Source organism: Mastigoproctus giganteus, chromosome 5 (genome assembly GCF_048544385.1).
Source record: "Mastigoproctus giganteus isolate SK-2022 chromosome 5, ASM4854438v1, whole genome shotgun sequence".
Taxonomy (NCBI): domain Eukaryota; kingdom Metazoa; phylum Arthropoda; class Arachnida; order Uropygi; family Thelyphonidae; genus Mastigoproctus; species Mastigoproctus giganteus.
In genome coordinates, this window is record NC_143579.1 from 44,721,034 (window position 1) to 44,742,839 (window position 21,806).

Here is a 21,806-nt window from a genome sequence, read left to right on the forward strand (position 1 = left end):
TATACACTGGCCTGAATTGCCTTGTTAATTAAAAACAACTCCACACTTTTTAACTGTATGGTATAATTTTGCTTACCTGACATATAGTGGTTTTAGGGACATCATATAGTGGTTTTAGATTGATAAGAAAAAGATATATAGCGGCACTTCTTGCTTACAAGCTCCTGGGTTTATGAGTTCTTTTTTTTCAAGTATCACCAAAATCAAAAATATGAACATTAATTTCAATAAATAAATGCTAAACGTATGCGTGCTATATGTATAGCTACGCGTACTACTATATGTTCATTTCTTTGTTCAGGCAGATGAGTCACATAACACAAAGCAATTTTTTTTTTTTTTTTTTTTTATGTGAACCCCAAACACGAGAGGTATTAGAACCTATAGTAATTAGTACCGTGCTTGGGTTGGAGGTTGAGAAGACGAAAGAAGATATTTCTTGACATTGGACTTGAACTTCTGTAGATTGTAATTTTCAGGAAATACGTATGAAGGAAGGTTGTTCCAGAAAACGGCAGTTGAATGAATAAATGAGAAAAGATGAAAAGTTGGTTCTGTGGGTTTGAAGTTGGACAGTAAATGGATGTTGGCTGGTGGCGGCACGCGTTCGGACTGTTTTGAAAGAGAGAGCGGGAATTATAGAAGCCAATTCAGAAGAACAGTGCCCATGGAAGTATCTGTAGAAGAGGCATGCAGCAGAAACAGTACATCTATGAGAAAGTGAGTGGAGAGACTCTGTTATCGATGAATCATAAATTAACCTAACTGCCCTCTTCTGAATGGAATCAAGAAGCCTGAGAGAGGTTTTGGGGGTACTACCTCAGATGTGGGAACAATATTCCATGGCAGAGCAGATTTGCGATTTATACAGAGTGAGCAGCTGTTTGGAAGAAAAGTAATGCTGAGAGCAGAAGAGAAAACCAAGTTTTTTAGATGCAGAGGAAGCAATATTTGTAATGTGCTTGTGCCAAGAGAGATTAGAAGTCAGGGTAATCCCCAAAAGAGATATATCATTTTGCCTAGAAATCGGAGTGTCGCCAAAGATAAGCATAGCAGCAGAAGAATCATTTTTGCGAGATATAAGACAAGACTGAGTTTTAGAAGGGTTGAAATTAACTAAGTTGTCTTTGCTCCACTGGAGAATTACCTGAAGATCGGCATTTAAGGAATTGGTAGCAGATTTTTGAGAAGTTGAAGCTGATTGAGCAGGACGAGGTTTCCCCAAAATGTAAAGTGGAATGCAATGTGCCATCATCGGCAAAACTATGGATAGGATTTCCAGTCAATGAAAGAAGGTCATTAATATACAAGAGGAAAAGAGTGGGGGAATGAACTGAATCTTGGGGGACACCGGCATTAGTGGAGAAGTTAGAAGACAGAGAGCCATCTACCATCACCCTCAGTGAGCGATCAGAGAGAAAACTGGATAACCAATTACTAAAAACAGTTGGCAAACCATAAGATGGAAGCTTGTTTAGAAGACCTTTATGCCAAACATGATCAAAAGCCTTTGAGATGTCAAGAGCAACTACTTGTGTTTCACCGAACCTTTCCATTGAATTAGTCCATAAATGGGTAACATAAGCCAGAATATCACCAGTGGATCGACACTGACGGAATTCGTACTAGCGATCGTTGATCAGACGGAAGGTTTCTAGGTAGTTTAAGAGTTGGCGGTTAATTGATTTCTCCATTACTTTAGAAAGAGTAGAAGTAATTGCAATGGGACGATAATTGGATGGGAGGGATTTGTCACCCTTTTTAGGAACTGGCTGGATATGAGCAAATTTCCAAGCAGAAGGAAAAACACCTTTGGAATAAGAAAGTGAAAAAAGTCTGCAAAGAATAGGAGTAAGTTCAGGAGCACAGGTTTTGAGAACAAGTGGAGAAATACCATCAGGACCTGGAGCTTTCTTAGCGTCAAGATTCATCAAAATCCTTCTGATATCCTTTTGACGGAAGACCACAGGAGGCATTGAATGGTGCGTGTTGGGAATGGTGGGAGGGGTTTTACCAAGATCATTAATACATGAGCTGGAAGAAAATTTGTAACGTCAGCATGGTAATGCTGACGTTACAAAGAATGGTTGTGTTGCTCTTCATTTCTGCTGTCTTGTCTTATTTCAGATTTATCCCTTATTAATACTGTACAGTATGCCAAAACGAAGTAATACTATGGAGAGTGATGGTAGTAAAAAGAAACAGTGAAGAGGAATAACAATAGAAACAAAATATGAGATCATAAGCAAACATGATCTCATTATTCTTCATCATCATCAGTCGATGATGAGGAATAAACATTCTTTAATGTTTGTATGACATAAATAATTTCTTTATTATTATAATTTACTTGATTTTAAAGGCTATGTTTTCATTTCTTTGGATAAATAAATCATTGTTTAAGCATAAACTATTTTGTCGATCTTTATTTAACATTACTATGGTCAAATTTCATTGTTGAGAATGCAACCCCTGTTTTTAACGTACGTCTATGGGAAATGAATTCCTGCTTTACGAGTTTTTGCTTACAAGTGCACGCTAGGAATGAAATAACTCGTAAAGCCGAGAACACACACACACACACACACTCTCTCTCTCTCTCTCTCTCTCTGTGTGCGCGCGCATGCGTGCACACACATATATATATATATTTTTTTTCCTTTCCAAAATATTGGCAATTTGTGTCTACAAAAAACAATAAAAAGGTTAGGGTTCTTTATCTCATGGAATAATTCATATAATAATAATACCTTACAAAGAAAGTTGATGCAATGGTTTAACATCAGAAATTACTTTGTGCTGTGGAGGAAAGATTTAGATGCAGATAATCTGCTCACGTTATTAAACAATTACTTACATTCAAATCTTAGTCAGTACATTTAGTGAATATATAAGCATGACTTCAGGGCAAATAGACATACTAGACTGGGACATGAATTAATGGGATTATAAAAATTAGATAAAGTGTAAAAAGTAAATTATCCACAGTGAATTAAGCAGTGTCACAAATCATATGTAGAGTATTATGATTTATACTAATTTATTTAATAATATAGAAGCTAGCATACATTTCTGCAAGTATGCAAAACATGCTTCATAGATAGCAGACTCTTTTTTATACAGAATCAATTTTTTTAAAAGTTTTTCATCCCTCCTTTCATGATATTTTTTGATTCCTACAGATTATAAGTAACCTGTTGGAGTTTGCACTTTCAATTGCTATTGGCTTTGCTTGGTTTTTAATGACTACCAGTTAGAAGCCTCAGTTGAAGCCATCACATTTTTTTTTCTTCTAATAATGTAATCTATAGTGCCAGTTATCGAGTTGTGTATTTAATAGCAGTATTTTAGCATTGTCATTAGCATAGGCACGTGATGCAAGAAAGCAAGCTTATATAGCATGAGCCAAAAATAAAAAAAATTATTTTATAGTTACCAAGTTTTAGTTTGTATTATAGGATATTGGCCAAGATTACAAACTAAAACTTGGTAACTATCGCTCTCTCTCTCTCTCTCTCTCTCTCTCTCTCTCTCTCTCTCTCTCTCTCTCTCTCTCTCTCTCGCATAAAATATGCATAGCTTAGTGAATTTAATGTAGGATATTTCTAATAGGAATTATGTAACATGTTAATTTTTGTTCCCTTAGGCTGCCACTGCACATGAAAAAACTACCACAGCAAATGAAGCAACTCCAGCAGAGGGAACAGTACTAGCATAAGTTTAGCAAAACAACCTAAGGTTGGTATAGATGTCAGGCGGATAATATTTTTGCATTACACAAATTTGAAATAACACCTAACATCTGGTTTGTGTATGAATGTTTTATAACATACAATGCACATATATAATAAATTCAAGTGCAAATTATAGAAAGATCAAAGAACTTATTCTGTTGCCAATTCTATACTTGATCTCATGGCAACTATATAAAATGCTAATGAATTTAAGTCATCATCATATAATTGCACCTTAAAGAAAACATTGCAGACACTTTAAAATGCCCAGCTGTCGAATGCATATTTATAAGCTGGTGTTAAGTCTGAATAATTTAATTTATTCCAGAGAACTCAAGAGATACTGAAAGTCAACTTTCTGACATGTGTATTTTGTAAAGCATTGCAGTTATGTACCTTGTACAGAAATTTTCCCAGATGATAAATTTGTAAAATGTGCATTTACAATAAAAACTTGTTAAAATGATGTGTTTCTTTTCCTTTCATAAAATGAAAACTCATCACATCCTGCTTACTTTTATCAGTTGATACTTGCATATCACTCATTCTTCAAGCATTCTTTATGATATTTCTTTTCCCATATTTTTTTTTTTTTTTTGCCACATTAATAACTCTTTAAAATGTGCTGTAAGATGTGCAGCTGTGCCAAACAAATGGAAACTTTTGCATAATTACTTAGTTTCAGTTTACTCAAGAACAGCCATACAGCAAGAAGAGTTAACTCATTGTTATTGAAACCACATGGCAACCACTTTTCGAAGTGGCAAATGATGCAAAGAAGCAAGCTTATACATAAGCCAGAATTAAATAAAAATCAACCTACATCATTTGTCCATCCCCTCCAATCCAGGGGTTCCCATACTTCTGAGCTGGCATATCCCTTAAGAAAATAACTGATTTATCAATGAACCCAAAACAAATTCTCAATGTATATATATTTAATATTAGTACAGTGGTACCTCGATATACGAGTGCCCTAATATATGAGTGTTTTGAGATACGAGCCGCCGAGCGAGCGATATTTTGCTTTGAGATGAGAGCAAGATTTGAGATACGAGGAATCGCACACTACACCGCTGCACACGACCCCAACATGCGGGGCGCATGTTGGGGTCGTGTGCAGCGTCTAACAGTTTCTCCCACCTCAGACTAGACCTGTCTGTGTGCTTGTTTCCCTCGTTTTCGTAGTATTTTTGATAAGTTGGGTTCGCGTTTTTTGCTTTTTGTACATTTACAAAACATTATCAAATTTATTTTTATAACCATGGGTCCGAAGAAGAAGATGATGTCTATTGAATTAAAGCGTGAAATCATAGAAAAACATGAGCAAGGTGTGCGAGTAATTGACTTGGCGAGGATATACGGGCGTAGCACATCAATGATGCTTAAACAGAAGAAGTTGATAAAGGGTATAACGCCAGCCAAGGGCGTTACAATAATTTCTAAGCTCCGGACCTCTCTCCATGAGAAAATGGAGAAACTACTGATGGTGTGGGTGACACAGAAGCAGCTTCAAGGAGGATTCTTAACACAAAGTATCATATGTGAGAAGGCACGAGCGATTTACAGTGATTTGCTGAAGCAGTTCTCACACACTTCCACAAACGAGGAATCGGAAGACTCGTTTAAAGCCAGTCGGGGCTGGTTTGACAACTTTAGGAAAAGGACCGGCATTGACTCCGTCGTCAGGCATGGTGAGGCAGCAAGTTCGGATGTGAAGGCAGCTGAGGTTTACATCAAAACGTTTTCCGAACTGATAGAAGCCAAAGGATACATCCCTCAGCAAGTCTTCAACTGTGACGAGATAGGGCTTTTCTGGAAAAGGATGCTGAATAGGACTTACATAACGGCAGAGGAGAAGACGATGCCAGGTCACAAACCCATGAAGGATAGATTAACTCTAGCACTTTGCGCCAATGCGAGTGGCGACTGCAAAATCAAGCCTCTGCTAGTATACCATTCGGAAAATCCCAGAGCCTTTAAGTCACATAAGATTTTAAAAGAAAAACTACAAGTTATGTGGAGGGCAAATCCGAAGGCGTGGGTCACCAGGAAATTCTTTGTGGAGTGGATAAACCTGGTGTTTGGCCCTTCTGTTAAAAAATATCTACAGGAAAACAACCTACCCATGCAAGTCCTTCTCGTCCTCGACAATGCCCCTGCTCACCCAACAAATCTCGAAGATGATTTACTCGAAGAGTTCAAGTTTATAAAGGTTCTCTACCTACCACTCGTATCCTGCAGCCCATGGATCAGCAGGTGATTTCTAATTTTAAGAAGTTGTACACCAAGCACATTTTTCGGCGCTGCTTTGAAGTGACGGAGAACACAAACCTTACCCTTCGAGAGTTCTGGAAGGACCACTTTAACATCGTGATATGCCTAAGAATTATTGATCAGGCCTGGCTGGGTGTTACAACGAGGACCTTAATATCTGCATGGAAGAAGCTGTGGCCTGAGGCTGTAGCTGAAAGGGCTTTTGAAGGATTGGAACCCGAAGTGTCAGTGATAGAGGAGATTGTTTCTCTGGGAAAATCCATGGGTCTGGAGGTGGATGAGAGAGATGTGAACGAACTTGTCGAGGAACAGACTCAGGAGTTGACAACCGAGGAGTTACACGATCTACATTCGCAGCAGCATATGGTGGTTCAACGAAAAATTAGTTTTGAAGAGGAGCCAGAGATGGAGAAGGTTCTCTACAAGAAATATAAAGGAGATCTTGGGAATGTGGGTGAAAGTTGTAGAGTTCGTGGATAAAAACACCCCAAAAAAGTTGCAACTGGTCGTGCATCGGAGTTGTTCAACGAAACTTGCCTAACACATTTCCGCAATATCCTGAAAGGGAGGAAGAAACAAACCTCCTTGGACAGTTTTTTTTAAACGATCTGCAGGTGAAAATGAGCAAAGCGTGACAAAAAAAGCGAAGACCAATGACGAAAATTATACGCTTCCGTAAGCACTTCACCTTTTCTTTTATTATGTTTCTTCTTGTAAATACATTTTTCTTATTCAAAAACACTTAACAAAAACAACTGAGGTGGTTTTTTGGGAGCTGGAACGGATTAATGGCATTTCAATTAATTTCAATGGGGAAAATTGCTTTGAGATATGAGCAATTTGACATACGAGCAAGGTTACGGAACTAATTAAACTCGTATGTCGAGGTACCACTGTATTATATCAGTAATTTGTAAAAGAGTAAAAACAAACAGTGTAGCAAATCTTTTAATTTTAAGTCTTAACAAGTTTAGTTCCTACTGAGAACTAAGGTTCAAACTAACAAACCTGCAGCCTAATATTTGTGCCGTTCTTGAGCCTCAAGTAGGGCACAAATATTAGGCTGCAGGTTTGTTAGTTTGAACCCTAGTTCACAATGTTTGTTGATGTTCAGCTTATTTCTCTGCCCAAAGTGCATTCACATGACTGAATTCAGCTTAAACCATATAATATTTAGCAGTGTATTTGTTGCCCCAGTAATCATGGAAGCCTTTACATTTAAACATTGGTTTTGCCTCCAGATCCAAACTCATTTCAGTGAATTCTTCTTGTAAATTAGGCTCCATGTGCACTCTATTTTAATGTCATAAGGAGAGAAAATCCAATCAAGACCCATCATGCTTTCAAGATCTTTAAAACAAACCTTAATCTTCCAAGTTTTCAAGGTAGATTGGATAGATAAGCAAGTTGCTATCTGAAATATCTTTTGCTTCTTGCTCTAGATACAACACCTCAAAGAACTGAAAATTTCAGCACTCAACGAAGGCTTGTACAGCACAATTTTTTGCTTGTACAGGCCAATCTTAATATAACAGTGGAGCTGAATTATTGCAACTTCTTTTCCTTGTAATCTTTTTCTGTATTTCACTGAATTTAGAATATAAGTCAGACAGATATAACAGATGATATTTACATAGCCACAATTCATCACCAAGTGATAGTTCAATATCAGTTAAATTCCACAGCTGAATTAAAAAGATAGTCGTTGCAAACAGTCTTTTGATAATTACCTTACTTCTGTATGGAGGAGGAGTTGGTTGAAACTTAATTTTTTCAGATAATGTTGCAGAGTTGAAGTAAGTGGCCTTACTTTCATCATATTTTTTTTAAAAATACTTCTTCAAACAAGTGGAACAGTCCATGTCAGCTTTTAAAAAATGTCAAAAGAAATTCACCAATAATGCATCTTTGTCTAGGACTATAATACCTCCCATAGACCTTAAGAATATTTGCAAATATATGCACTTCCAGACAGATTCATCCAGTTGAATATCAAACTTGACTTGTTGCAATTACGGTGTAAAGTTCTTTGAACATCGACTGCCATCTCATCAATAAGATGTTGCGCTATATTTTTACTCAGTGATTTTTTTTTTTTTTTTTTTTGCTAAGAAGAGAATTATTGCACAATGCCTGCATTTCTCCTTCAATGGAAGCTGCTCGTCTGCTGGCTTGATAAAAAGAATTAGGTTATACACCTTAAACTTTCCTTCAGTGTTTTAAAAATTCTGTTTACTACAATTTTTTTTTTTAATCAGAATGCATCTTCTCCAGGTGATCTTTCCAATTAGAAGGCTTCATTGCATCATTAATGAATGTTTTTCATATCACAGACATGGGTATTATTTCATTAATGCCTGAAGGTATGAATCCAAATTTAAAATATTTTTTGTCCTTTTTATTTTTTTATTTATTTTTTTTTTAGCATTGGGGATTGAATGATGGACAGTTTTATCAAATAAAAGTGCAATTACAAGTTTTTTTTTTTACTAATAATACTGCCGAAACTTACTGCCAGTGAACAACCTCACATGAATACTGTGCACCATTTATTCACACTTGATTTATTACCACAATGGCACAAATTTATGAAATTTTGGAAACAACAATCTGTTGTTTTATGCGATGTTATGTTTATCGTACACAATGAATGGTTATAATATAACATCATTACTATTTCATACATCCTCATTAGACCATGTGTACATGAGTTTTAGCTCCTTAAACTTTTCTGATTTCTTTTTCAAGGATAAAGTGATCTCATTTGATTGCACGTCTGGTATACCATTTCTCAAATAGGTTGTACATATTTATAATATAGTTATGTTGCATCTGTTTATGATTTCATCACAGTTTACTCTCAATGAAGCACCATTGTAAAAATTTAGCATAATTTTTTTCCAAGATAAGGCTTAATATCTAGACCTTAGATTGAGCACTTATCGACCCCCTAGATATTTATATCCCCTGAACAGTTTATTAACCACTTTCAGAAATGCTTGGTCTAATCCTTAAGTTTATTCAAACTGTTCACTTCTACAACACCCGGCGGAAGTGTGTCCCAATAGAAAACGACTTTGGCTGAAAGCAAATTTAAATTTGTCCCCTTCTCTTTCTATGCCATCCTAAAAAGAGTAATGCTGCCATCAGCATGTAGTTTACTCAATCCATTTAAAGTCAAACACTTTAATCAAGGAGACTTGATTGACTGTTTATGACTCAAAGATGCAAAAGTCAGACAAAAGACCTTTTGTTCCCTGCTGCTAAATGCCTATATATTATTGACAGAAACCCCATGAGTTGTCCTAGTAGCTTCTTTGCATTTTTCAGGGAATTTCACGTTGCATGTTCTGCTTTGAGTGTGATAACATCCTCTTGGTATATATTATTTTGGAATTATTACTACCCATATGCAGTACCTTGCATTTATCAAAATTAAATCTGAATTACATTTATACCATACCTCCATCAATATCATTAATAAATGTTAAAAACAGTAAGGGAGCCCCAACACAGAATTCTGAGACTCCACTCATAACATTAATCCATGAAGAGTGTTGACCATTAATAGCCACTGTCTCCTGCCACTCAACAATCTCTTTATCCATAGCAGTAACTTTCCCCCAATACCACTGCTCCATATTGAATAACATTCTTTCATGTGGAACAGTATCAAAATTATTTTTTGCATACAGTTCCTTTGTGAATGTCATAGTATCTAATCGAATTGACTGGACAAGATCTCCTCCTTAATAGGTCACTGTTGGAAAAGTCAAAAAGCAGTTCCAAAACTTCGAGCGGTAGCAGTTTTTCTATTAATTATGTGGTTTATATTATCAGGCAACCAAATGGTAGAATTACATATGAAAAAAAAAAAGAAAAATACTATGTTCCTGATTATTTAGTGAGACAGTAAAGCTCATAATGAACATATAAGCTGTATTCTACCAGATACAGCAAATCTTTTATAGTACAATTGGTCGGGCACTTTTGATATTGTGTCAGTATGAATGTGCAACATGCACACCTATGAATTAGCACACTGTTATTATACTGCTGTATATATTTTTATAAATTCATTTAAACTAACTTTTTATTTTTAAAAAAAGTAATTCACTGAAACCAAATACAGTAGACTTTCAGAATAATGGCACCTTTGGAGATTCAAGGTGCTGTTATTTCAATTTTTCCATTATCTAGAAAGTTTTATTTTTAATATATTTAATCCAGAAATAAGGCTAAATAAGAAATAGAGATTAAGAATGCAATTTTATTAACTGCACATAAAAAAAACTTAAACATGTTGAAGATCCAAATGTTATATTCTACCATTAATATACTCCTGCTTAAGCCCCATTCTATTTTCTTTATTATATTAAGTTTAGTTTGCACGGGTAGCACAGTGGTATCATCACTGTCCTCCCCATCAGGAGGAAAGGGCCCAGGTTCGAATCCCGTCGATGATGCGAGGAACTTTTATGGGCTTTTTTCACTCTGCGGCTGAGTTACTCGGTCTCGGGCGTAGATAGCAAGGGTCCCCCCCCCCCAACAAGAAATTGCGGGTTTTTTGTCTAACAAAACTCAATCGACATCGACCAGAGAATACAATAGTTTGTCACCAAACTTTTTTGTTCTTTTCTTCTCTGTATGAGGTTTATTAACTTTACGAGCCATAGTCGAATACAACTCCCAGATCTTTGTGTATATGAACACTTGGAACTGAGGAGCCATTGAATGCAAGCTCCAGCATAAAGTCAACTTACAAGCATTCTACTTTTCTTTTAACTCCTGTATCGGTGACATGGGTAAACCACCTCCAACCATACCCAATACATTCCATTCAGTTCTTCCTGTGGTCTTCCAACAAAAGGATCTTGGAACAATTCTGAATAATGATGCCAAGAAACCTCATGCCTTGATGGTATTTCTCCACTTTTCAAAATCTGCCCTTCAGCTTGCTCCTCTTCTGTGTCACCTTTTCACACTTGCTTATTCCACTGGTGTTTCTCCTGCTGCTCAGAAATTTTGTCATATCCAGCCAATTCCTAAAAAGTGGATAAATCCCTCCCTCCCGTTTATTGCCACATTGCACCTGTACTTGCTCCAAAGTAATGGAGAAATCCAATAACCACCAACTGAAACTATCTCAAAACTTGCCATCAGATCAATGATTGCCAACAGGGATTCTGTCAGGGTAGATGCACTGCTGATATACTGGTTTGTTACCCATTTTTGGCTCCACGTGAATCACTTATGTCATAACTATTCATCAATGACCTAAATACCCTGTTGATTCCAGCGGTGATTGCTGCCTGGGAGAGTTCACCCCTGCTTGAATCCCATCAAGCATCTGTGGGATGAAGTTGAACAAGTTGACCAGATATGTAGATCTTCCACCCTCTAGTGTGGGATAATTATGGGATGCTGTACAGATAAAATAGTGTGCCATATCTCCATATGTGTTTCAAGCGGCTTGTAACATCTGTGCCATAACCATGTGTAAGCCATTCTGTGAGACCATGGAGGCCTGACTTAATATTAGGTAGGTAACCCTGCTCTAATTTTCTTCTTGAGTGTGTGTACACACACACACTAAACTGAACTTTATGCCTGCATTTGGAACATAGAGTTCCAAATGCACCTATATTTCTGAATGTATTCTAGTGTCCAGAATAAGAGAGTCAAATCAAATGTTTCCATAAGTGGCATGAAAGTGATAAGTAATTTGAGGTTGTATGCATAACGGTAGTGTGTGTAACAAGCCAAAGTAACTAAGGCTACGAGGCATGTAAACTGTATTTTGTGGTCGATTTTGCCTGTTTGCAGAGGAAAAAACCCAAGCTTCCTGGAGATAACACTGTGAAACAGTTGCAGTAGCCCGACTAGCTGAACCACGTGAATAAAAAAAAAAGCCCAAAAAATTTCTTTCATTGACTGAATTCAGACCGAAGCCTTTTCCACATGAGGTGAGGAAGAGGGCAGTTGTGTTACTACTCGGAGAGCCAAAATTAGTAAATTAAACACCAATATTGTTGCTTTGTTCAAAAGAATATTTAAAAATGGAAAAGCTTTTACTGTTTGGGTTCTCTAAATATACACATTAACATATGGTCACCCTTGAGGAAATATGCAAAGCAAGATGATTACAGCACAGGTCAAATTGTTGAATATTTGTGGCCTTATAGAGAGTTTGAGAAGCAATCAGTCAAAGCATGTTTAGTCGTGCAAGGCTGGCAGGGAAACTACAAGTACCCTCAAGATATTGAAGACAAAATTTTTGTTGTGGTGCAAGAGGATTTGTGAACAAGCACTTGACAACCTGTTGCTGCTCTCAAGGTTCCTCACACATCAGTTTGGTTCATTCTTTGGCAACAGTTACACACCTTTCATCTGAAGAAAGTATGATTATACTTTCTTCAGATGAAACTACGGCATTTGCGCGGGTTGGGACACTAAAAAACACCTGATACTGAGCTCCGTAATCAGTGCTACTCTTGTTCTTCATATGGGAAAGGCAGCAGACTTAAGCGAGTTTGACAAAGGCCAAATTGTAATGGCCAGATGACTGGATCAGAGCATATCTGAAACAGCACGGCTGGTGGGATGCTCTCAGTGAGCCGTGGTTAGTACCTACCGAAAGTGGTCCGAGGAGGGGGAACCTACAAACTGCCGACGAGGTGTTGGACAACCAAGGCTCATCGACGCTTGAGGTGAGCGAAGGCTCTCCTGGATGGTATGTGGCAACAGAAGGGAGACTGGCGCAACTCACCAGTAATTGGAATGCTGGTGATTGGAGTAATGTGTCAACACAGTACATTGAACCTTGCTGAAAATGGGGCTGCATAGCTGCAGGCCACTCAGAGTGCCCGTGCTAACCACAAATCACCGGCAACAGTGCCTACAATGGGCATGCGAGCATCAAAATTGGACTTTGAGTGATGGGAAGAAGGTCATCTGGTCTGATGAAACATTTCCTGTTGCACCATGTGGACGGCCAGGTATGTGTGTGTCGTTTACCTGGGAAGTGATGGCACCTGGATGCACCGTGGGGTAAAAACAAGCTGGTGGTGGGTTGTCGTGCTTTGGGTGATGTTCTGCTGGGATACCCTGGTTCCATGTGCTGGGCACTCTGATGTCTACCACCTACCTAAACATTGCTGACCAGGTACACCCTTTCATGGCAATGGTCTTTCCCTCTGGCAGTGCCATCTTTCAGCAGGATAATGCACCATTCCACACCACCTGGATTGTTCAAGACTGGTTTGCAGAACATCAGGAAGACTTCCAGGTATTGTCCTGGCCTCCAAATTCCTCAAACATCAATCCCATTGAGCATCTGTGGTCTGTGTTGGAACAGCAACTCTGATCGGCATCTCATCCACAGATCTTACAGGAGTTAAAGGATCTGCTGGTTACGTGTTGGTACCAGATACCACAAGACACATTTAGAAATCTTGTAGTAACCATACCTCGCCGGGTATGAGCTGTTTTGGCTGTATGTGGAGGACCAACATCAAGGTAGGTGGTCATAATGTTTTGGCTCATCGGTGTAGCTGTCAGTGACATCATGTCTACGATACTGGTTTCTCAAATCGGATACTATTTACTGACAAAGCAAGCTTTCTGCAGAATAGAATTCATTAACACAACTTGCACCTGTGGTCAGAAGAAAATTCTTGTGGTGTAATGGTTTAGTGTCCAATAAATCAGACCACATGTACTAACGTTACTTCTGAATGCTCATGTTTACCGATATCTTTTGGAAGGTTGTTTGTCTGGACTGCTTGTTCCTCTTTATTATTATTATTATTATTATTATCCATATGGTGCAAATAAGCCCGAGGCTTATGCTGCACCGGCCAAAAAAAAAATTTCCGAGTTACCCCGACAGAGAGAGAGAGAAGTAGAAAGGAATCACTAAGAAAGAGAAGAATGATGATATCCAGCTCAGGACCCTGGGTGTGCCAAGCCCATACTCACCAGATGTAAGCCTCTTTGGATAAGACATGACCTGGTTCGCACATGACGGTTCTTACTCGTTTTTCAGCCAACAAGAAAGCTCATATCGATGCCATCTATCATCCCTCAGACAACGTCATGGAACCCTGATGATTAGGTAGCACAGGATTTAAGTTCTTGGTTCATGCATTGAAAGAGCCTAGTTATTAAAGTAGATGTATGATGTCCAGAACTGCAGCGACTAATAGAATATGAAATGGCTATAAAACTTCCCACCACCAAAGGATTGTTCGAACTGGTCGGCAGTCGCTAATTCAATGGGTCTGCATTCAAGCATAAAGATATCACTTCAATTATTATAAAATCAGGTCGTGAACCTAAAAAATTAATGGCTGTATTTGTATGTTCTCTGAACGTTTAATATAGTACCTCCAAAATATTTCATTTATTTATCTATTTTTGTGATCGATGGAACTATGTTCGTGTACCTCCGCATACCCCATTATTTTCATCCCAGGTTTTAAATATGTCAGCCTTAAACCGTAATGCCTAAGCCCGCCAATGTGCTTACCTTATGCAACTCAACAAGAATTGGTTTAGGTAATCTCTTCCTAATTATCAGATCTTAAGGTAATCCTCCTTAATTGGTAGGATCGCCGTCTTCCCCACACCGGGTGGAAAAGACTTCAGTTCGAGCCCCGTCGATGATGGGAGGAATTTTTATGGGCCTTTTTCACAATGTGGCTGAGTTAGTCGGTCTAATACAAGGGTAGCATGGTTTTTCTCCCGGAAACTTGGGTTTTTCGTCCAGCAAAACAGAAAATTGATCTCAGACCACACACAATTTACAGACAATATACACGGGGCAATATGACCTTAGTATCTGATGCTCCTAAAACCCTACAACAACCCTCCCCAATTATTGGAGCTTATTAACAATAATGTATTATGATGTATTTTGAGTTATACTGTTGGTTTGCGTAAATTGTTATTATTATAGCAGTTTAACACGAACGGTATTGTTGATGGAGTTCTAAGTTTTATCCTCACTCGAAGCAGAAATGGAAAAGCTTGCAGAAATTGCGATATTTGATGATAAACATGGCGTTTACAGGGTAAACACATTTCTTTTGTTATATCAGGTATAAAAATTAAAAAAATTACAATTAAAAATGAAAAAATTAAAAACATAAGGCCTAAACAAATTTCCTATTGTTTATTTCTTGCGTTTTTCAATTGGGCGATCAGTTTCATTCGTGGTCGTTCGTTTTTGATGATCAACAGTTCTCTGTCTTCCAAATTCTGAACTTCTATCTATTTATTTATTTATTATTCAGTTGATTGTAAGATACAATCGCCCCTTGTACGGCGTGCAAGCCAGAGGGGTATATTTACAATGCAGAGGATAAATTTATAAAAATATTTAGTTTAGCAATAAAGGAAATGTATATTAATATAAAAATTTTGTTCTTCATCTCTGGATGTCTTCGTAGAGGAGCATTCACAACACTAAAAGACTGAGTTCCAGCTATTATTGTTGCAACTCAGTTGTTTGCTGGCAGATAGTCTTATTGGAGCACAGTTTTTCAGTTAAACTGAAACCGGTTTAGGGTTTCTATGGTATTTAGTGGAAACATCCTGTTTAAACTTTTCAAGGAGTTTAGATTAGAGCGAAGTGGTTTAATTTGCCTCTGATTGCCTCTGACTTCGTAGGTGCGAGATGATGCCTGTAAGTACTGGCGCATTATATCTTTCTGTCAATAGCTTGGCCAGTATATGAATCTTTGTCCAAATGACAATAAACATCCACGGTGTCCACTCCATATTTGCGTACAAAATGCCTCTGGAGACAGTGAAGAGGAAATGGAAAATCTTGTTAAGCCACCTGAGTATCCAATATTCTATGTTTAGGAAGGTTTTAACGTACGTTTCAGAAGCTGAGGTTTACTTTAAATGTTAAGTAATACGCATGAATGGATTCGAAAAAGGAATTCTCTGTACTTTCAGAGAAATTACATATTAATCTGTAATAAATACATATTCCACTCACACAGCTATACAAATTCTGGCCATGTTCCAGTAAATTCAAAAAAGCGGAAATCGGGAAACTGCCATTACTTTTGATGTAATTAAAAAATATATCCTAATTTATTTTCTAAACTGATTTCATTTAAAAACAACAATAGTAAAGTTATATAATAAGTATTTGCGATTGGACACAACAAAGCATCATTTAAGGAATGGAAATATCCCTGATCCTAGTTTCTCTAATGGTGATATTTGTGTATACTATTTATGATATATTGTCTTCTGACCACAAAGCTGTTATATTTATTAGTATCAGTGACAAAAATTATGATGAATTCAGATAAAACTACAAGTATTATTGAAATTTAATCTTAGTTCAATCAACTGGGACATTGTTTTAAATAAACCATTCATTAATGAATCGCCGTTGAGATTGTAGGAAATCTTTGAAGGAAGATTTCCTTGAGTACTTCTAATAACAAAAATTTTGCTTTTGCTGTGTGAGCTAAAAAATAATTTACGTGAGAGCAACCAATGGAAACTAAATTCAGTCACAATGTAATGAATGATTTCAATCTAATGATGAAGTACCGGAATGGGGGATTTTGATCTTTGCTAAGAGTTATGCGGTTCCGTAATTATTGCATTTTCCAGGATCAGTGCATTGGACTGTTGGTGTGTTACACACCTCAAGAAGAAATGGACAGTCTTCTCCTTGCAAGGAACCTGGACCAGAGTACAATCAGCAAAAGTCCACTGCGATACGTTTGGTCAGACTTTTCTTATATCTATTGGACTGAAGTGGAGCAGCGTGGCAGAAAACATTATAGAGCATCACTGGAAACATATGAAGAGCTGTGGAGTTTCTGCGAGTTAATGAAAAAGGTAAGTATGGCTAGAGATCATCTCTAGTATTTTTAACGTTTTATTAACGTAAAATTTAACCAAATTTTTAACGTTTATAGATTATCTCTATAAACATTAAAAATTTGGAGAAATTTTTTTGCCTAAGGACTACATTTTAGCCATTATTTAACCGATATTTTACAGTTATATGTTTCTAAAGCTTCCCAAATCAATCTATAGAGAGAGCGGCTTCACACTATTTTTGTATACAGGTGGGAGGGGTAAGGATGGTGAAATCTAGGCTGGGGAAGCAGTAAATCAAAATGAAGTTTGAATTTAGATGGAATTTATCTCGAATTTTTAAGGAGAATTTATATAATATACGTGGCGGACAAAAAAACTGAATCACTTGTGAATTTTGCAAATAAAGTTTTGCACCGCATTGTGGGTTGCAGAAATGTTCGAAATGCATTTCTTAAATAGGATATATATCTCTGTGAATTAAATACAATAAAAAGACTCCACTTGATATACCTAATTGGGAAGATATTTATTATCTTCCCAAAGGGTAAAATGCGTAATTAATGGAATTATGAGAAAACATGCAAATGGCAACCATGACAACCAAACATACATTTTATTGCATTTACGTGTACAAACTGAAATGACAAGTTAACGCAATAGTATCATGTACTGTTAATCAGCAAAATAAGTCCTCAATATTTTGTTGTTCCTCCTCGAGCTGCAATTATAGCCTTGCAACGATCTGGCACACAGTTAATCAACTTTTGGATATACGGTTAACCATTTTCGTGGTACCACACCCATATAGTGCTCTCCTGCAGCTGAATCTTACTTGTTGGCTTTTGAGTAATTTTAGACGACATTATGTACCAGAAATTTTCAATATGGTTCAAATCTGACTGTTGCAGAGCCACTGTAATGTCAGCATTTCTGAGTTATGACTGCACGTTAAGAGAGAAAAACGAGGGGAAACATTGGTGTAAGTATGTTTTAAGCTTTGTGAGACAAGAAGGCAAACTCATTAAATCTAAATAGCATAAAACTTACCAATTTTGCTGTGTGGCAAGGTGCTGAGTCCTGTTGAAAAATGCAGTTTTGGACGTCTCTGTGGTGATTGCTAGCAAAGAGTTTCAGGCCCTCCTCCAAGATAGCAGTGTAGGTTTCTTCATTCACCGTTCCGTTAATAAACTTAATTCGCCCCACCCCTTATTATTATGCATCCCCAGACCATCTGACCGGCTGGCAACTTTACAGTCGGTGTTATGCAGTCAGGATGGTATGCCTCCGATTTTCATCTTTTGACATATCGCTTCCCATACGAGCCATGCACGTTGAATTTCGATTGGTGTGAAAAGATGCCGGTGTCCCATTGCTTTTTTGTCCACGAAGCGTTTTAGCCCAAGCAAGTCGCTTCTTCATCATTTGTTGGGTCAACAAAGGCTTCTTCTTGGGCCAATAGGCATGCAGACCACATTCCGAAAGCCGTCTTTGGATAGTTCGTGCACTTGTTTCAACACCAGAGGCCATCTCAAAGTCCAGTTTTAGGTCAGGAACACTAGCATGGCGATTACGAAGGCATAGCCGTTTCAAATATCGATCTTGGGAAGGCGTAGTCACTCTCTTACGACCTGATCCATGTCTTCTGTTCACATCACTGTTTTCACGCTTTAATTTTAGCACCCGGGATATTGTTGACTGGTGGCAGCCTATTTTATCAGCAATAGCACGTGTAGCACCCCTTCCTGGGACAGAGCAAAAACTACACTTTTTTTTTTTTTTTTTGGTGTCAACTGAACACATGGAGCATGGCTCCATATGTTCAGTTACACCTCCAGCAAACAGAATACTAATGAGCGTGTATACCCTTGCAAAGCCGTATTTATAGAAACGGCTGATGCAATAGCTTGCAATTACTGTCTGAAGCAATAGAAGCGTTAACAATACCTTTGCTTTGCGACAAACAAAATGAAATGACTGTAATGAAACAATATCTTATACATTTCATTACAAATGTTGCTCTTTTTAAGGTGATGCAGTTTTTTGTCCGCCACTGTACATACAACAGCTTAATATAAAGCATTCAGTATTTGTCCAATTTACTCAGGTTTTGAGTGGGGGCGATCACTTCGATCACCCACTCTCTTCTGTATCCGCAACTGCTTTCATGTTACTGTTAGTCCCAAGACAGGACGCTAAATGTAGCCAAACATTCCGATTCAAAGTAATTAATTCGCTAGAAATGGGTAGGGAGGAGGGGCTAACAATAAATTTCTCCGATTAAATGCCCTCATAGATAACATATTTCATATAATCACTGCAACACCCCCCCCCCCCACACCGAGTGCAAAAGACCTGATTTCTAATGACGCCAGCCAGTAATTTTTTTGGGTCTTTTTCACAATCTGGCTCAGTTAGTCGGTCTCAGGCGCGGGCAGCATGCCTTTTCTCCCAGAAACTCGTGTTTTTCGATCAAAAAAAAAAAAAAAAAAAAAAAAAAACACAGTCGACAACACACGCAATTTACATTGTTGGCTTTTGAGTATATACGGAGCAATATGGCCTATAATCTTATAACAACAACTGTTATAACAACAGCTGGGATTAAATAAATTATCTTATAACAATAACTGGGATTAAATAAATTAAAAATATATATAGTAAATTTATCAATTACTGCATATTTTGTGTTTTCTTCAAAGTAATCTCCTTTCGAGTACAACAGACCAAAGTTTTTACCATGCTTTCAAATACATCTTGAAAATAGCTTTTTGAAAGGTCATTTAGCTTTTTGGTCACAGCTCTCTGGACGCTGCCGCTCGTTGAGGAAAGACTAAGTTCCTTTTCCAGTCTTGGAGAGATACCAGCTTGTCAAACAAAACCTGGGGCCTTCATTCTTTCTGTTTGACGCGCATATACTCTCGGATCTTCATACCGCACATCTCTCTCTGATGTCGCGATTTTGGATACAATCAACAGTCCTTCTGTACATGTTCAACTTTGCTGTTATCATTCTGACTGCGACAAATGAACCCCAGGGGCTCACATCTGGTGAGTATAGGCTTGACACACCCAGGGTTCTGAGCTGGATATCATCATTCTTCTCTTTCTTGGTAATTCCTTTCTACTTCTGACTCTTGTTTTCTCTCTCTTTCTGAGGGTAATTCAGAATTTTTTTTTTTTTTTTTTTTTTTTTTTTTGGCCGGTGCAGCATACGCCTCAGGCCTTGCACCATATGCCTAATAATAATAATAATTGATTGGAAAGTTGAAAAGCATCCTCAAGAAAGACAGCGTCCACAAATTCAAATTATTATATTAGGACTACCCGTAATCTGTTACATATACCCATATATATATATTATGTCTGTAAATTGCGAAAAACCTTGCAATTTACAGACATAATAACGAAAAACGGGGTGGGGGGGAAACCTTGCTATCTACATCTGAGACCGACTAACTCAGTCACGGAGGGGGAAAAAAAGCCCATAACAGTTCCTTGCGTCATCGACAGGATTCGAACTCGGGTCTTTTCCACCTGGTGTGGGGAGGACGGTGACGATACCACTGTGCTACCACGCAGACAAAGGCTGCGTCCACAGCAAACATGAAACCAGAAATCAGAGAATAGGAAAATACTTAGACACACTGAAGCAGAACTTCCTCCCACTCAGCAAGAGACTACGTCGATACAAAGAGAACTCCCAGAGGTAAATAAACAACCAAATCTTCGATGAGGTTCAAAGAGCCTTCTACAGGAAACTGGGAGAAGATGAGAAAACAGGAAACAGAACACACGAGAAGAAGATGATCGAGGAGTTCTGGGGAAATATTTGGAGCAGTGAAGTAAGATATATAACTCCGTAACTCAGCTGGCCAATAGAGACCCTGAAGATCTACAAGGTCAATCCGACAGTGACATACTTCCTAGGAGCAACAATGGCGATACTGACTACCGCCATTAAGGTCGAGAACATCACGATCAGACCAGTCCTCATCGGAAGAAGAAGAATCTTTCAAGGAGATGCTCTGAGGCCAATGTGGTTCTGTCTAGCGCCGAGCCCCCTGGATAGAAGTAGAACGGAAAAAAAAACTACTATATTAGGGTTACCCGTAAATGATTACATTAACCCGTATTCGTGTCTGTAAATTGCGTGTGTTCTCTGGTCGATTTGCCTGTTTTGCTGGACGAAAAAACCCAGTTTCTGAGGGAAAAAACCTTGCTCAAAAAATCTACGTCTGAGACCGACTAACTCAGCCACGGAGTGAAAAAAGCTCACTAAAGTTCCTCGCGTCATCGACGGGATTCGAACTCGGGCCTTTTCCACCCGGTGTGGGGAGGACGGTGACGATACCACTGTGCTACCCACGCAGACAAGTAGAACGGAAGTAAACCGGCGCCTCCGTAGCCATGTGGGAAGGAGCAGCAGTGCGAAGCACACGCTTCTTGATTAGACCGGGGTTCGAGCCCGTCACCACCAAATACGGAGGATGCGGAAAGGTCAGGGAATGACCACCGCACCGGAGCAATATGGCCTTAGTTGCTAATGCTCCTGAAAACCAGACAACAAGAACAAGGAAGTAAACCAAGGACGTACAAGAGATGAGAGAGCGGGAGATTCGAGAAGTAAAATAGTCGATCAGGAACACCGACAACTGGCGAACGCCAAGAATTGATAACATCCACAACTACTGGTAAAAGAAGCTCACTTGCGCACACAAGCACCTAACAGAGCAGTTCACTCGAATGATAAGGCACCTGAAGACAATCCCGAAGTTTCTCACTGAAGAAGTCACATATCTGAAGCCTAAAGATGAAGATACAAGAAACTCGGCGAAATACAGGGCAATCATCTGCCTCCCAACGATGTACAAGAAGATCCTGACCAGCTGCATAACCAAGAAGATATCAGACCACTTAGAGAATCAGTACTTAATGGCC

At 38.3% G+C, this 21,806-nt stretch overlaps 1 protein-coding gene across 1 annotated transcript in view; it reads left to right on the plus strand.

Annotated features, from left to right (window-relative positions):
- The window catches only part of LOC150085344 (uncharacterized), a 160,451-nt gene extending 156,603 nt beyond the window's left edge, over window positions 1-3,848 (plus strand). The window contains exon 9 of the mRNA XM_090373164.1: window positions 3,647-3,848. Within this exon, the coding sequence (XP_090229290.1) occupies window positions 3,647-3,718 (72 nt within the window). The 3' untranslated portion in view covers window positions 3,719-3,848. The remainder of the gene's footprint in view (window positions 1-3,646) is intronic.
- Window positions 3,849-21,806: the final 17,958 nt, after the last annotated feature.